Below are 18,140 nucleotides of genomic sequence, written 5' to 3' on the forward strand. Positions count from 1 at the left end.
TCCTCTCTGGCACAGGCTCCATCAAAGCCCTCGACTCCCTTCTTCCAAGGGAGACCCTGCATGGAAAGGAACTCCTTCCACGCCAGCACCCACCCAAAATAAATAAATAATGACATTATGGGCAACAATAAATCCCTTGGGAGACTCCCAGCTCCCTGCAGCTGTTTTTTGAAGGAAGTTTAGGAACCATGACCAACGGCCAGGAAACCCAAGCTGATTCCATTGGCGTTTTTCCTTCACACCGCGTTAATTCCCACACACACGGCTGGGCTGCCCTGGATTGCAGCAAATTGGGGATTGCAGGGACACCTGGAAAAGTTACAAAGGATGGTGGGAGGTGCCCCGAAAATCCATGATGATGAGCCCTGCGTGTTTATCCAAGCAGGAATAATCCTGCCCTGAAAAATATGAACCAAGCAGGACCAGAGGCCTTAGAAGTATTATTGCTATTCCCATTAAACATCAAGAGAAAGGGACACAGAGGGACTCATAAAACACAGGCATTGTTCCTCAGAGAAGCTTTTAAATCCCAGGGAATTGAGACCAGAATTCCCAGACCTACACAAGGTCTTTATTCCTAAACTCCCTTCCAGCAGTCGCTCCCTCACTCCACATGCATGAAACCCATTTCTCCAGCTGCTGGGAGACATGGACACGGGAAAAGCCCTAGAGGGGGTGGGGTGGCCAGGAGATCTTTCCCATTTTCCGGCTGCTGGGGAGATTCCTGACTTTATAGCACCTGCATTGTACACACTGTGTGTGTGGCTGGAAATGCACAGCGCATACAATGTGGATTCTGTACAAGTCACTCACGGCACGGCGGGGGCTGGGCTGGAGTCAGGGAGCACATCCATGACTCCATCCATCCATCCATCCATCCATCCATCCATCCATCCATCCATCCATCCATCATCTATCTCTCCATCCTCCATCCATCCATCCATGCATCCATCCATCCATCATCCATCTATTCATCCCTCCATCCATCCATCCATCCATCCATCCATCCATCCATTCATCATCCATCCATCCATCCATCCATCCATCCATCCATCCATTATCCATCCATTCATCCATCCATCCATGATCCATCTATTCATCCCTCCATTCATTCATCCATCCATCCATCCATCCATCCATCCATCCATCCATCCATCATCCATCTATTCATCCCTCTATCCATCATCCATCCATCATCCACCCATCCATCCATTCATCCATCCATCCATGATCCATCTATTCATCCCTCCATTCATTCATCCATCCATCCATCCATCCATCCTCCATCCATCCACCCATCCATCCATCCATCCATCCATCCATCCATCCATCCCTCCCTCCATCCATCCATCCATCCATCCATCCATCCATCCATCCATCCATCCATCCATCATCCATCCATCCGTCATCCATCCTCCATCCATCCATCCATCCATCCATCCATCCATCCATCCATCCATCATCCATCCATCCATCCTCCATCCATCCATCCATCCATCCATCCATCCATCCATCCATCATCCATCCATCCATCCATCCATCCATCCATCCATCCATCCATCCATCCATCATCCATCATCCATCCATCATCCATCCATCCATCCATCCATCCATCCATCCATCCATCCATCCATCCATCCATCCATCCATCCATCCATCATCCATCCATCCATTATCCATCCATTCATCCATCCATCCATCATCCATCTATTCATCCCTCCATCCATCCATCCATCCATCCATCCATCATCCATCCATCCATGCACATGTTGGGATTTTTAGGGATAACTGTTTTCCCCTGGGTGTTTTATTGTTGCCTGGGAGCTCAGAGTCAGCACAGGATTAGTGAGAATGGGAATTGTGTCTTCTGAAACTCAGGACAGGCAAGAGAGGAACAGATTCCCATCAAGTATATCCAGGTCTCCCAAAAAATCCATCCTTTGGACTTAGAGCTTCGCTGTAGTGGGAATATCCAATATTCCATGGACAGCCTTTCAACATGGCAGTTCCTCAGTGGATATAAACTGAAAGAGCACCAAAAAATTCAATCCATTTAAACCTTAGATGATTTTCCAGAGCCTGGAACGGGTGGATGGCAGGAAGGAGGAAAGAGCTGGTGCCTGTCACCTTCCCCAAGCCCTCACTTCCCTCTCTCCAAGTTCCCAGAGCGACAGGTCAAGGATTTTCTTCCCAGTGCCAGCAGCACAGGGAATTGTGGAGCGGGATGAATTCCTTATAAATGTGGCTTTGTAGGAGCGCTGGGCCTGAGTGAGGCTCTGTGTTTAATTATTTATGCTTTCTTATATTACCTCGGCATTCCCAGCTCCCAGCCTGGATAAGGGCCCCGTTGTCCCCGGGTTTGGGACACAGCCGTCCCTGCTCCACACCCCGTGGTCAGGAAAACCTTTAAGCACCCTAATGAGACTTAAGTGCATACTGAAAGTTAAGCCTGGGTTTATCCCCGAGCCCCAGTGAGCTTAGACTGGGAACAGCCTCTTCACAGTCCCCGCTGATAAATGTCGCCTTTATTTATTTTTTAATAATTTTTTTTCCACCTGAAAGGGGTCATTCTTCCCAAATTTGTAGAAGCTACTGTGGATTGGATCCTGCTTTTTAAGGGAAGCCAGTAGGGGACTCAGTTGTACAAATAACTGGACCCTAAAGAAAAATAAATACAAAGTTGCATTTGGATATTGGGGAAATTTTTTTCCACGTTTCATAGGGAAAAGATGATGGCCTGGGGTAGCTGTGCTAAAATCAGGATGGTTCCTTTGGGATTGAACCTTTGGCTGGATATTTTGGAAGCATAATCCTAAATTTTAGCACTTCTCTGCTTCGTGCAGCAGCTCTCCCGTATTTAGCGGAGCTTCCAATCCATCCAGGGATTTTCTGGGAGAAACTGTCGGAGCCTGACTCCTGCTCTACCTTTCCTTGATGTGAAGGAAGGGAGGAAATATATTGGAGAAGGTGTCCTGCGTAAAACCATTGGAAACATGGAATAGTTTGGGTTGGATGGGGTCATGAGGATCATCCCATTCCACCTTCTACCATGGGCAGGGACACCTCCCACTGTCCCAGGCTGCTCCAAGTGTCCAGCCTGGCCTTGGGCACTGCCAGGGATCCAGGGGCAGCCACAGCTGCTCTGGGAATTCCCAATTCCCAATCTCCCACCCATCCCTGCCCTCTGGCAGTGGGAGCCATTCCCTGTGTCCTGTCCCTCCATCCCTTGTCCCCAGTCCCTCTCCAGCTCTCCTGGAGCCCCTTCAGGCCCTGCCAGGGGCTCTGAGCTCTCCCTGGAGCCTTCCCTTCTCCAGGGGAACATTTCCAGCCCTCCCAACCTGGCTCCAGAGCAGAATTCTCTGCTTCCCATGGGATGAGTTGGCCAAAGCCAGTTTCAGCCTCTCAGGTTCCAGCACTCTCAGGCCCCAGAGATCATTGAGTCCAACCATTCCCAGCACTGCCACAGCCACCCCTGACCCTGTCCCCAAGTGCCACATCCACAGGGATTTAAATCCCTCCAGGGATGGGGACTCCCCCCTGCCCTGGGCAGTCCCAATGTGTAACAGCCCCTTCTGGGGAAGGAATTTCCCCAATTTCCACCCTGACCCTGCCCTTGAGGCCGTTCCCTCTGCTCCTGTCCCTGTTCCCTGGAGCACAGCCCAACCCCCTGGCTGTCCCCTCCTGTCAGGAGCTGTGCAGAGCCACAAGGGCCCCCTGAGCCTCCTTTGCTCCAGGCTGAGCCCCTTTCCCAGCTCCCTCAGGAGTTTTCCAGACCTTTCCCAACTCCTTTTCCTTCCTGGACCTGCTCCAGCCCCTCAATGTCTTTGTTGTGAGCGCCCCAAACTGAACATGTTCAGCTCTCAGATGTGAAAGCTCAGCCTTTCCAAGGCTCAATTATGCCTGAACAATCAAAAGCTGCTCCTTCCACCTTCCCCTACCCCACTCCACCTGGAATTTTGGAGCCCTGGGTCCCCACTGACCTCGTGTCACCTGTGTTCTTTTGCAGGACTCCCTGCTGTGTTTGTCACAGTGTGGGCCAGCGTCAGAGCCACTCTGGCCGACACAGAGTAAGTCCCGCTGGGTTTCCTTCTCTCCCTCTTACATGCAAAGTTTTGTGGGATTTGTGGGTGAATTCAAAAGGAAAAAAAAGCCAGGCAAAGCTGGGATTCTACTCTGACATCATTAACTTTTGGAGGAGGATGGTGGATGGAAGGGAAGGATGATTTTTCCTTTTGTTCTGCAGGATCCAGTAAATGGGAATACCTGCAGCTGTTATCCCTGGGGATAAAGGGACGGTGTCACAGCTGGGCAGGGACAAGACAGGGGTCCTTAAAACCCTGAATGGGCAGGAATGAATTTGGGACACGGCAGCTGCAGCACAGTCAGAGAATTTGGTGTTGGGGTGGTAGAACTGTAACTCCTCTGTGGATTTTACAATCCCAGGATGGTTTGGGTTGGAAGGGACTTTAGAGCTCATCCCATTCCACCCCCTGCCATGGGCAGGGACTCCTTCCACTATCCCAGGTTGCTCCAAGCCCTGTCCGACCTGGCCTTTCCCCCAAAACTCACAGGCTTGACCACCCAAGTGCTTCCCTGTTCCCAGGATCCTCCATCTGAGGGTCCCTGGGCATTCCCAAATGGCTCTGCATGGGAAGGCACTGCTTTCCAGAGGGGATTTCAGCTCCAGGCTTGGGCAGGGGGATCAGCAGAGCTGCTGAAGGGTGACACATCCGTGACACCAGCTCATCCTCACAGAGGTTCCAGGGAGCGCTGGTGGCTTTCCAGCCTCGCCTTCCCTGAGGAGCTGGCCTGGGAAAACTGCCAATGCCATGTGGGGGTTACCTGGATCAGATAAGGAAAAGCCTGTGGCATTCCTGCCTCCAGAGCTGGAGAGAATTCCAGCAGAATAACCAACACTGAGTCAGCTTTTCCAGTGGCTGCTGGAGACTCCTGGGAGCAAATGGAGCCCGGCCCTTCTTGGCAGATGGAGGATTGCATCCCAACAAACATCCCAACATCCACATCCCCAACGGGCCTTCCCAGTCCTCACTGGGATAGGGGGATGGAGATAAATTATTCTGGGGGAGTTTGGCTGCAGGGTTGAAGGAAACCCCCAGGAAGTGAGTGTGGAACCCCAGCATCGTCCCCATCACCACCTGTCCCCATGGGAAGCTGTGCCAGTTTATTCCAAGGGGGAATCATGGAATGGTTGGCTTGGAAAAGACCTTTAAAGGTCACCCAATCCAGCCCCCTGCCACGAGCAGGGACATGGCTGGAGTGAAGAGGCCCTCAGGGGAGCTGAGGGGAATATTCATCAGGAACTGGAGGGACAGGGCACAGGGAATGGCTTCCCACTGCCAGAGGTCAAGGATAGATGGGATCTTGGGAAAAATTCTTCCCTGTGAGGGTGCGGAAGCCCTGGCACAGGGCAGTGGCTGCCTCATCCTTGGAAATGTCCATGGCCAGGTTGGACAGGGCTTGGAGCAACCTCTCTCCATGGCAGGGATTTGGAATTAAATCACCTTTCAGGTCCCTTCCAACCCAATCCATCCCAGGATCCTGTGATCCCGCAGCAGTTCTGCCTCTCCTGTGCTCACGAGCCCTGGATCATTTTTAATGGAGAGATTTTTTTTCTGGTGAGGACGTGAAGAAGTGGAAAAGGATCTGTTCCTGCCCGGAAGGGACGGGTCTGGATGGGTGTGGAAAGAGCTGGAAAGAGCTTCAGCCTCTGGAGAGCAGAACCATCCCAACCATGGGAATATTCTCATTTTTTAGCAGCATTACAGCAGGAAAAGGGATATTCCCAAGTCTCACTGAGTGCAGGCAGGGTTAGAGCAGGGTCCTTCCACCAGGCTTTGGAGGAACTCATCCTTCCAGGGGGATTTTTCCAACAGAACTCTGGAGTCCATTGCTCTTCCAGAGCTTTCCTGACAGGATGTCCATCTCTCCCCAGGTGTTGGGACTTGAGTGCTGGCAATTTAAAGTGGATTATTCAGGTGCCCATCCTGGCAGCTATCGTGGTGAGTATGAGATGAGTGAGGAGCTGGGAGGCCTTTGGGTCCTTGGGAAGAGCTGATCCAGGATTTCCTACTCCTGTTATCAGAAATCCTGCCCAGTAATAGTCCCTACGTGCCCACTTTGAGGGGTTCATGTTTGTCCTGCCTGGAATTTTGGCAGCTGAATATGGCAGAAGGGCTTGTGAGTGACTTCAAGGAGACAAAAATCCCACATTTTTAGGGCTAAGACCCTAAAATCATCAATGAAATCAACACTCAAGGCAATATTTCCAACCCAGATGATCTTGGAAACTCTCAGGGATCATAACAAGCTCTTACCAGGCATCACCAGTGGGAAGAGATGGAATCTGGAGTCTGTGGCTGGACCAAATCTTTTCCCAGGCATGTTTCAGGATCATCCCTTTATTTCTGAGCTGGTAAAAGCTTGGGAAGCCTGAGGTGGGAAGGGAAAGGAAACCACCCCAGCTTTGACTGGATGGTTAATCACTGAGGGTGGATCATTCCAACCCCCACCCAGGAGCCAGAGGGGACAGGAGGGATCCAAGTGGCATTATCCCAAAGCTGGAGAGGGCATTATAAGAGTTAATTATCTGCACCAGGTGAATTCAGTTATGTTCTAATTAATGACTTCATTAATTACCCTCTTCCCCACCCTCTCTGTATTTGGGGCTCTCCATTGCTGAGTCTCCTGGTGGAATCCATGTCAAAGAGCTCACACACTGCCCCAAATCCCATCTCCCTTTCCACTCATCCACGAGTGGAGCCAGTAGGAATCTCTCCAGGGCGCAGAGAATTTGGAATCAGGCTCTTCCTCGTGGCCTCCCGAATCAGGAGGCCTTGGAAGATCCTCAGTGTGGGTGAGCAGAGCACCAGGCACACAAAGAGCAGGAAATTTTCTGAGGTGGATGTGCTCATCTGTGCCATTAGGTGAGATTTTTGGGGTTTGTGGGGGAAGGGGGGCTGGATTTCATCCTTCTGGTGGAAAATCTCCACCTGGCTCCAGCAATTCCTTGGAAGAAACCCATCACGGAGACCGCATCTTTGGAAATGGAGCAGAAAGTTCAGATGGTTCAATTAAATTAATTCCAGCGACCCCATCGCATTTCATTTGAAGGCCAATTAGCAGAGGAGAAAGGGCCCAATTGAGGCTCATCCTTGGAAAAATAAGGTTTCTCCAGGAGGCTGTGCCTGTGCCCTGGCAATTTGCAAATCCAGCTGTTTATTATGCAAAAATATTCCATGGGTTGTGTCTATTTAATTTCTGTGGGTTCGTATTGTTCACTTGGCTGCTTCTGCCATTCCCACATTTCTGGCCTAAGTCCTGCATTTTCTGGATGAGATTTTGGAGGCCGAGGGGTTTAAAATCTCTCCACTTTCTGCTAATTTGGATGTGATTCCTTTGTCTGGATTTCTTTTCAAATTTAGCACATTTGGGGAAATCAGAGGAGTTTCCCTCCTGGGTGTGATAAGGTTGGGCATCTTTAATTTTGTTGACAAATGCAGAACAAAATCCCACTTTGGAGCCTTTAAAGCTGGAAAAGCTCCTGTAGAGACATAAATCCTGCATGGTTTTTCCCTTTCAGACAGTTTCCAAGGAATTAAATGCCCCCAGGCTCTGTCCTTCCCTGCCGGTCGGTCAATCTGTTCCTCCTTCATAATTCCTGTGCCAGTCAGGAAATTTCAGCCAAATGGAACTCGGGGAATGGGGTTGACGGGGTGTAAAATTCCCACAAACCTCATGAAAACAGGGAAATGGATGCGGGAGAGAATTTTCCCTCATATCCCAGTGACGGAAAGGGTGTGGCACGATCTTCCCCGCATTTTTTATGGAGAACAGTTCCAAACGAGCTTGCACCTCCTCAAAGGAGGAGGAATCCAACCACAGGAGACAAAGCCAGGGCAAACCAGGCCCTGCTGGCTCAGCAGCTCAGGGAATTCCTGGTTTTACCAGGGAGGATAACTGACTGTGGGAACGACTCTCCAATGGTTGCGGTGGGATCTCTGTCATGGAAATGCCGGAACACGGATCTGCTCTGGCTCCGGCCAAAACGAATCCCAGGAGGTCTCCTGGATAATCCAGCTTGAGGTTCACAATGGTGCCTCCCTCAAACTCCAAGCTGGTCTGTGGTGTGGCAATTCCGTGTCTCGAAATGCTGAAGGCTCCAGAGGAATCCGTAGGCGTTTTCCAACAGCGTGGATCTGCTCATTGAGGTTACAGGATGGTCCTGCCTGCACCCTCTCCATAACCCCATGGAAGGGTTTGGCTGGGCCAGCAGCTGGGGGAATCCAGGGAAACCAAGCTCTGAAGAGCTCTACAAAGATGGGAATCTCCCCAGTGCCAACCCATCTTTCCTCTCCATGAGGTGCTGCCATTACATTTTCCTCAGCACGTTCCTGTAGGACAGGATTGGAATCACGGACTCACAAAGGTTGGAAATGTTCTCCCAGGTCAAGTCCAACCATTTCCCCAGCACCACCATGGTCACCACTAACCCTTGTCCCCAAGTGCCACATCCACACGGGATCCCACCGCTTCCCGGGATGGGGATCCCACCGCTTCCCGGGATGGGGATCCCACCGCTTCCCGGGATGGGGATCCCACCGCTTCCCGGGATGGGGATCCCACCGCTTCCCGGGATGGGGATCCCACCGCTTCCCGGGATGGGGATTCCACCGCTTCCCGGGATGGAGATTCCACTGCTTCCCGGGATGGGGATTCCACCACTTCCCAGGATAGAGATTCCACCACTTCCTGGGATGGAGATTCTACTTCTTCCTGGGCCAGCCTGTTCCAAGGCACCACTGGAATTATCTTGAGCAGCTGGCCACGAGCTGGGTTCACAGATGTGTCTCCCTGAAAGGCAGTAGATGATATTCCCTGACTGTCCTCACCTGCTCCATCCTAAACACTTCCCAGAGAAATCTCAGCAGTAGGAATATGGGAGAAATCCAAGAGTTTCATTGCCCTTCTTCATTCTTGAGCTGTCATCTCCAGTTAGGGTCACTCTGTGTCTTCACCGCGGTGCCTTGGGCTCGTTCCTCTTTCCTTTTGCACATGGAAGTGTGGGAAGACATCCTATGAGTGCTCCCGTTATCCCGAGGGGATCTTCATTTGTCTTATTTGTAAAGACAAATAAAACCTCATTTTGGCCTCCTCCAGGTGCCTGCTGGGCTGACTGGCTCAGATGTTTCCTTGTGAGATGTCCACACCTTGTGAGCCATTCCATATCCTCCCTGAAGGTTAAAAACCTCGGGATCATTCCTGGAACACTCATCCCTTCCACAGGAGGAGCTTCCTCCCCAATCCCAGCCCCTGCCTCACCTGGGGGAAACACCAACCGAACAACTCCTCCATTTTCATCAGTTTTTTTAACAGCTCTCATTTCTTTGTTGTTTGTTTTCTTTTCCCTGCAGGTAAATTTTATTCTCTTTATCAATATTATCAGAGTCCTCGCAACCAAGCTCCGAGAGACGAATGCAGGGAGGTGTGACTCGAGACAACAGTACAGGTGAGTGTCACCTGCCCTGTCCCCTTTCTGGGGTGGGACAAAGTCCTTGGTTCACCCCCTTGGCTGTGGAGAAAGCCAGGGGGACACTGATGCCACCTAAAATAACTCAAAAATTTTGATGTCTTCCAAGCGTGGTAATGCAGAATAAACCAGAGCAATTTAAAACTCTCCTAACCTTTCAAATCCAGCCTGCTGGAGGTTAGGGAGGAATTTCAGCTCTTCAGCCGGTTTTTGAACCCAAAGTGCAAAAATAAAACATTGTTTGTGCTGTTGAAGGCCGTAAAACTTGTATCAGTTTATTTGCTTATTTTTATTTCCCTCCTGCGCTTTGTTAAGCTTGGCCTATTGGTTAAACCTGCCCTTGTGCGGCTGTTTCAGTGCCTTGGCTGAACTGACAGAAGGATTCCAATTTACTTTCGTTGTTTTGTTTGGTTTTCCTTTGTTCTGCCAGCTCATCTCCCTTGACAATTCAGGTTATTTGTAGCATGGTCAAAAATTGGACGGAAAAATCGGATTGCTGGGACGCTGCGGCTGCTTGAGAGCTCCCAAGGCTTCTCAGGATCTCCTGGACTGCCCAACAGGACCCTTGGGAAGGGGGGAGAGCGGGATGGTTTGGGATGTAAACCATGAGCTCATCGCTCCCACCTCCCTCTCCAAACACACACTGGAAGGCAGGAGGGAGATCTGGCAGGAAAACGCCTCCCGGTTCTCCTCGCTGCCCCTCAGGGCTCTGATTTATCCATTTATTTACTTCTCCCCGGCTGAAGCTTTGCCATTAATTATGGTTTGGATGCCTCCTGCTCCTTTTAAAGTGTTAAATTCCCTGGGTGGTTTGCAGGCGCTGGGCAGAGCCCGTTCTGGGAGGGATCCCTGCCCTTCCCGGTCCCTGCTGCGCCCGGGGCTTTCTGGAACTCCTGGCACAAGGTCCAAGCCCTCAATCCATGGCGCTTCCAGGCAAAGCTGATTCCCTCTGGAGCCAGCCCAGCCAAACTCTCCGGGTTGTGGAGTCCCCAGCGCTGATCCTGCGCTGAGGTGGAGCTGCTCCCTGGGAAAAGGAGCTTTTCCAAGAGATGCTGAAGCCCAGGGCACCTCCTGGGAGTGGTCACCTCTGCTCTGTCCTCCTCCTCCCTGCATATCTGGAGTAATTCCAGTCCTAACTCACCTCCCTCTGCCCCAGATCTGCTGAATTTGCTGGCAACCCTGACAAGGGAAGAGAGGAGAATCTTGACTCCATGTTTCAGAAGGCTGATTTATTATTTTATGAGATATATCATATTAAAAGAAAATGAAATATTAAAACTATACTAAAAGAATAGAAGAAAGGATTTCATCAGAAGGCAGGAAAGGAAAAGGAAAGGGAAAGGAAAGGGAAGGGGAAGGAAGGGGAAGGGAAAGGGAAGGGAAAGGAAAGGAAAAGGGAAAGGAAAGGAAAAGGAAAAGGAAAGGAAAAGGAAAGGAAAAGGAAAGGAAAAGGAAAGGAAAAGGAAAGGAAAAGGAAAGGAAAAGGAAAGGAAAAGGAAAGGAAAAGGAAAGGAAAAGGAAAGGAAAAGGAAAGGAAAAGGAAAGGAAAAGGAAAGGAAAGGAAAGGAAAGGAAAGGAAAGGAAAGGAAAGGAAAGGAAAGGAAAGGAAAGGAAAGGAAAGGAAAGGAAAGGAAAGGAAAGGAAAGGAAATCTTGTGACTGTTTACAGCCTCGACACAGGTGGCTGTCATTGGTCATCAGGTAAAAACAATTTCACATGCTGGGTAAACAATTCTCCAAATCACATTCCAAAGCAGCAAAACATGGAGAAGCTGAAGCTTTCTCCTTCCTTTTCTCCTTCCCCCCATGATCCTGACCCAAGCCTGGATTGCTCTGAGGCTGGAAAAGCCACCTCAGTGTTGTCACCTCCAGCATCCCACAGGGCCACGCTGGAGCATGAACCAACAGCTTGGAGTTCCAGGTGGAATTCCACAGCCCCTGTGTAGACATTCCACATCCAGGGGGACAAGGAGGAAACCATGAGCAGCTTGTGCCCAGTGACAAACCTGGCTGGGCTGGTGATGCCAGGGAGGTTTATCATGCACTAACTCCTTTTTTTTTTCCTTTCTTTCCCCCTTTTCTTCTTTCCCCCTTTTCTTCTTTCCCCCCTTTTTCTCCCTTATTTATCCCTTTCCCCCTTCCTTCCTTTTTTCCCCCCTTCCTTCCTTTTTTCCCCCCTTCCTTCTTTTTTTCCCCCTTCCTTCCTTTTTCCCCCTCTTTCTTTCCCCCCCCTTTCTTCCTTTTCCCCCCCTTTCTTCCTTTTCCCTCCCTTTCTTCCTTTTCCCTCCCTTTCTTCCTTTTCCCCCCCCTTTCTTCCTTTTCCCCCCCCTTTCTTCCTTTCCCCCCTTTCTTCCTTTTCCCCCCCTTTCTTCCTTTTCCCCCCCTTTCTTCCCTTTCCCTCCCTTTCTTCCTTTTTCCCCCCCTTTCTTCCTTTTCCTCCCTTTCTTCCTTTCCCTCCCTTTCTTCGTTTCCCTCCCTTTCTTCCTTTTCCCTCCCTTTCTTCCTTTTCCCTCCCTTTCTTCCTTTTCCCCCCCTTTCTTTCTTTCCCCCCCTTTCTTTCTTTCCCCCCCTTTCTTTCTTTTCCCCCCCTTTCTTCCTTTTTCCCCCCTTTCTTCCTTTCCCCCCCTTTCTTCCTTTCCCCCCCTTTCTTCCTTTTTCCCCCCTTTCTTCCTTTTTCCCCCCTTTCTTCCTTTTTCCCCCCTTTCTTCCTTTTTCCCCCCTTTCTTCCTTTCCCCCCCTTTCTTCCTTTCCCCTTCTTTCTTCCTTTTTCCCCCCCTTTCTTCCTTTTTCCCCCCTTTCTTCCTTTTCCCCCCTTCTTTCTTTTTTCCCCCTTCTTTCTTTTTTCCCCCTTCTTTCTTTTTTCCCCCTTCTTTCTTTTTTCCCCCCTTTCTTTCTTTTTCCCCCTTTCTTTCTTTTTCCCCCTTTCTTTCTTTTTCCCCCTTTCTTTCTTTTTTCCCCTTTCTTTCTTTTCTCCCTCTTTCTTTCTTTTCTCCCCCTTCTCCCCCTTTTTTTCCCTGCAGGAAGCTGCTGAAATCTACCCTTGTCCTTATGCCTCTGTTTGGCGTTCACTATATTGTTTTCATGGCTATGCCATACACAGACGTGTCAGGGATTCTTTGGCAAGTTCAAATGCACTATGAAATGCTGTTCAACTCTTTCCAGGTACTGGAACTCCGGGAAAACATGGGAATTTCAGCGGGGAGAGGAGGGAGATGTGGGTGCCAGGCTGCCTTTGGCAGCAGGGCTGGGTTTACAGGACGCTAGAGTTCATTCGTGGGGGGATTTGAAAATATTTGAGCCTCAAATCTGTTTTCTGCTTGCAAAGTGCAACAAGAAAATGGGAAATTTGTCCAGCAAAAAAATGCTCTTCCCAATTCTTCCCAATGCACCCCAGGATCCCCTTGGCCTCTTGTCCCCCAGGACACTCTGCTGGCTCCTGGTCCACCAGGAGCTCCATCCACAGGGAATTGTCTCTGTTTCCCTCTCCTGCCCCACTGAACCACCCCACATTGCTCACACACATTTTGAATGTCCCCAGTCCTAGAGAAGCCTGGGGGTGCTGGGCAGAAAAGAGACCCAAATTTCCCGAAATTCCCATTAATTTGTTGTTCCTTCCTCCTTCCAGGGATTTTTTGTTGCCATCATATACTGTTTTTGCAATGGAGAGGTGAGTCATGAACATCTTCATTCCCTCCCTTCTTGGGTTAATTCCACACCCAGGTGGATGCACAGCAGCACATCCTCATTTTTCTGCAACAAACAACTTTATTTTGCAGTCCAAGGTCTTTCAGTCCGCATAAAAAATTCAAATCCTCATTTTTTCTTTTCTGGTGGAAAAGCCCCAGGTCAGCATGGCACCAATAAATGAGCTTCTGGAAGCAGCTAATGGAGAAAAAATGTGGAATTTTTAATTTCCTAGCACAAGTGCTGCTTAGTGCTGCTTCATTTCAAATTAGGAAGAAAAATGGATTGATAGAGTCACTGATTAACCAAAAAAAAAAAAAAAATCTGGATTTTTCCAGGCTTTTTTGACTTTTTTATCTATTTCCAGAATAATATGCTTTAATTTCCTCATTTCCATTAATTCCCTCTATTGCTGCTAATTAAGAAAGTGCATGGTCAGTGGCTGCACCCCAGGGAAGAACTTCCACAGACTGGCATAAAATGAAATTTATGGATTTTAAAGGGAATTTATGACATACATTTATGGATTCTAAAGGGAATTTATAACCTAAATTTATGGATTTTAAGGGGAAATAGAACTAAAAAAAAAACAAACCACTGTTTATTTTCTGCAGATAAAATGAGGATAACATCTAAGGGGAATTGATCTCATCCTAAATCTAGCAACCTACTTTAGACCTAGTCTAAAATCCCCATTCTAGGGAAATTTCTCAGAATTCAGGTGCCACTCAAGGTGGTTTTCCCACTTACACTTGATTTTTATGGGACATTGAGACAATTCCCCTTGGATATGCTGCTCTCCATCCCTCAGCCCCTGGGCAGAGCTATCCTGCCTTTTCAGCCAGATGTTTTCAGCCATTCAAGCTTCCCAGTGTCCAATATTTCATTTGGAAAGGGCAGATTTCATGTGAATTTATCATTTATTTAATGTGAATTTATTATTTCTTTAATGCAAATTTATTATTTATTTCATGTGGATTTTTTTATTTATCTAATGTGAATTTATTATTTATTTAATGTGATTTTTTTTATTTGTCTTATGTGAATTTATTATTTATTCAATGTGAATTTATTCCAATTTCATGGAATCACAGAATCTCTTGATTTGGAAGGGGCCCATAAAGACCATGAAATTCCAAGTCACCGCAGAGTTTCCCACCCATTTCATCTATGGACACCACGTTTTTCTGCCATTTTTCTTCTCCGGGGTTCATTTTCCCCCTCCATTTTTTTTAATGTTAATTTTTTTATTTATTTAATGTGAATTTTTTTATTTATTTAGTGTGAATTTTTTATTTATCTAATGTGAATTTAGTCCAATTTCATGGAATCACAGAATCTCTTGATTTGGAAGGGGCCCATAAAGACCATGAAATTCCAAGTCCCCACAGAGTTTCCCGCCCATTCTATTTATGGACACCGCATTTTTTTGCCATTTTTCTTCTCCCACTCATGGGGTTCATTTCCCCCTCCATTTTTTTAATGTGAATTTTTCATTTATTTAATATGATTTTTTAATTTATTTAATGTGATTTTTTAATTTATTTAATGTGATTTTTTTATTTATTTAATGTGATTTTTTTATTTATTTAATGTGAATTTTTTTATTTATTTAATGTGAATTTATTCCAATTTCATGGAATCTCTGAATCTCCTGATTTGGAAGGGGCCAATAAAGACCATGAAATTCCAAGTCCCGGCAGAGTTTCCCACCCATTCCATCTATGGACACCACGTTTTTCTGGCATTTTTCTTCTCCGGGGTTCATTTCCCCCTCCATTTTTCTTAATGTGAATTTATTATTTATTTAATGTGAATTTATTCCAAATTCATGGAATCACAGAATCTCCTGATTTGGAAGGACCCCATAAAGACCATGAAATTCAAAGTCCCGGCAGAGTTTCCCACCCATTCTATTTACAGACACTGCATTTTCCTGCCATTTTTCTTCTCCCACTCATGGGGTTTATTTCCCCCTCCATTTTTTAATGTGAATTTTTCATTTATCTAATGTGAATTTATTCCAATTTCATGGAATCACAGAATCTCCTGATTTGGAAGGGGTCCATAAAGACCATGAAATTCCAAGTCCCGGCAGAGTTTCCCACCCATTCTATTTACAGACACTGCATTTTCCTGCCATTTTTCTTCTCCCACTCATGGGGTTTATTTCCCCCTCCATTTTTTTAATGTGAATTTATTATTTATTTAATGTGAATTTATTCCAATTTCATGGAATCACAGAATCTCCTGATTTGGAAGGAGCCCATAAAGACCATGAAATTCCAAGTCCCCGCAGAGTTTCCCACCCATTCTATTTACAGACACTGCATTTTCCTGCCATTTTTCTTCTCCCATTCATGGGGTTCATTTCCCCCTCCATTTTTTTAATGTGAATTTTTCATTTATTTAATATGATTTTTTAATTTATTTAATGTGATTTTTTTATTTATTTAATGTGAATTTTTTTATTTATTTAATGTGAATGTTTTATTTATTTAATGTGATTTTTGTATTTATTTAATGTGAATTTATGATTTATTCAATGTGAATTTATTCCAATTTCATGGAATCACATCTATGGACACCACGTTTTTCTGCCATTTTTCTTCTCCCACTCACGGGGTTTATTTCCCCCTCCATTTTTTTAATGTGAATTTATTATTTATTTAATATGATTTTTTAATTTATTTAATGTGATTTTTTTTATTTATGTAATGTGAATGTTTTATTTATTTAATGTGATTTTTTAATTTATTTAATGTGAATTTATTATTTATTTAATGTGAATTTATGATTTATTCAATGTGAATTTATTCCAATTTCATGGAATCACATCTATGGACACCACGTTTTTCTGGGATTTTTCTTCTCCCACTCACGGGTGTTTTTTCCCCCTCTTTTTTTTTCCCCCTCAGGTCCAAGCAGAAATAAAGAAGTCATGGAGCAGGTGGACTTTAGCACTTGACTTTAAAAGGAAAGCCCGGAGTGGGAGCACAACCTACAGTTATGGACCAATGGTTTCCCACACCAGCATCACCAATGTAGCCACCAGAGGGGCGCTTGCCCTCCACCTCAACACCAGACTTATTCCAGGGACCCTCAACGGCCACCGGAATTTGCCAGGTTATGTGAAAAACGGCTCCATTTCCGAGAATTCCATGCCTTCCTCCGGCCCCGAGCAGTACAACAAAGATGAGGAATACCTGAACGGCTCCGGGCTCTACGACGGAGACAGACCCACGGTCCTGGTGGAAGAGGAGAGAGAGACAGTGATGTAAAGACAGGAGGAGGAAAGGAAAAAACTCAGCCAAAGGATGAAAGAAAAAAAAAAGGTTCCTGGAGAGCATTTAGTGGGAAAAGACCATCAGGCCATGCAGCGGATTCCGAGGGTTTCCATGCAGCTCCTCTGTTCTGTGGAATGAGAGATTAAGTTATTTGGGGAAACACAAAAAAAAAAAAAAAAAAATCCAAAAAAAAAAAGTGAGCCACCAGCGTGGCCAGCGGGTGATGCCACCCATGATGAATTCCGTGATCCACGTTCTCCTGGTGATAACAGAGCTCTCCAGACCTGCCGGACCCCGGAGATCCTGGGAGCTCGCTGGGGAGGGCGGCAAAGCCCCGCGCGGTCCTTGGATCCCTCGGAGAGCGTGGGCGGCCGAGGAGGACGGGAGCGTCCCCCAGGAGAGCAGGAGGCGTGCAGGGAGGGTGCAGGGCCATCGTCCTGGGAGGGGACAAGCCACCCTGGGGAGGGGGGGACAGTCTGTGGCTTGGGTTTGGTTTGTTCTCCGCCTGTGGATCTGCCTGGTGACACACACAGGGCTGGGAAAGGCCATCCGTCAGTCAAAGGTCGTGTTGGGTACCACCAGTCCCACGTTCTTCTTCCCTTGGGAATTCTTGCTCCTCTGGGGTGGGGAGGGTTAACAGCTCGTGGAGGCGGGCAGGGTTTGTCCTCTCCTTTCCCCAAGTCCTGGGGGCAAGGCAGGAACCGGCACAATTTTAGGGTTGGATGTGGTTTATGGGAATGTGCGGCATTCCTGCTCTTTCCAGAGGGGCAGGTGGACAGGGAGCCACCAAGGGCACGGAATTGGCAGGGCCCAGAGGGGTGAGTGTGGCTAAAATCAGCTCCCAGGGTGGATAACTGGGCCCTGCCTTTTTGTGGGTGCTCCTGGAAAGCAGCTCCCATCCTGTCTTAAATCTCGGGGTTGTTCCTCGCTCTGCCCTCTGAATGTCCTGATCCACAGGGTCGTGGAATTCTGGAATGGTTTGGGTTGGATGGGACCTTAAAGGTCGCCTTGTTCCACCCCCTGCCGTGGCAGGGACACCTCCCACTGTCCCAGGTTGCTCCAAGCTCTGTCCAGCCTGGCCTTGGACTCTTCCAGGGATGGAGTATCCAGTTTCTCTGGACAATTAATCCCAACCCTAATGAGGAGAAAGACTCCACCAGCTGCTTTTCTGAGGGCTAATTAAGGATTAATTTCCCCAGACTCTGAAGGAAGTCAGGAAGAGCAGGTGGGATCCTGACTTTGTGTCCCACACCTTTATCAGCCTCTCAGATCAGGGTCTGACCAAAGCCTAGTGGATTCCAGGGAAAAGTCTCCTCCCTCTGACACGTCCGAGGTTTGGATTCAGACCTGGTGGGGGATGTGGTGGCCCTGAGGTCCTGACAGGAGCTGGAGCTCCTCTCCATCAGTTGCAGGTCACAGAATCCCAGAATCCCTGAGGCTGGAAAAGCCCTCCAAGGTCATCAACTCTGAGCTGTGCCCAATCCCCACCACAGCTCCAAGTGCCACATCCAGGAATTCCTTGGACACCTCCAGGGATGGGGGCTCCAAACCTCCCTGGGCAGCTCCTTCCAAGGCTTGAGCAGCCTTTCCATGGGGAAATTCCTCCTGGTGCCCACCCTGAGC

General features: G+C 47.9%; 1 protein-coding gene across 1 annotated transcript in view; it reads left to right on the top strand.

The window, feature by feature from the left end:
• The window catches only part of PTH1R (parathyroid hormone 1 receptor), a 94,590-nt gene extending 77,508 nt beyond the window's left edge, over positions 1–17,082 (top strand). Inside the window, exons 8-13 of the mRNA XM_084207968.1 lie at positions 4,007–4,067; positions 5,954–6,020; positions 9,432–9,526; positions 12,567–12,708; positions 13,172–13,213; positions 16,149–17,082. Of these exons, the coding sequence (XP_084064094.1) occupies positions 4,007–4,067; positions 5,954–6,020; positions 9,432–9,526; positions 12,567–12,708; positions 13,172–13,213; positions 16,149–16,511 (770 nt within the window). The 3' untranslated portion in view covers positions 16,512–17,082. The remainder of the gene's footprint in view (positions 1–4,006; positions 4,068–5,953; positions 6,021–9,431; positions 9,527–12,566; positions 12,709–13,171; positions 13,214–16,148) is intronic.
• The last annotated feature ends 1,058 nt before the right edge of the window (positions 17,083–18,140 follow it).

Source organism: Fringilla coelebs (genome assembly GCF_963513975.1).
Source record: "Fringilla coelebs genome assembly, chromosome: 1".
NCBI classification, from domain to species: Eukaryota; Metazoa; Chordata; class Aves; order Passeriformes; family Fringillidae; genus Fringilla; species Fringilla coelebs.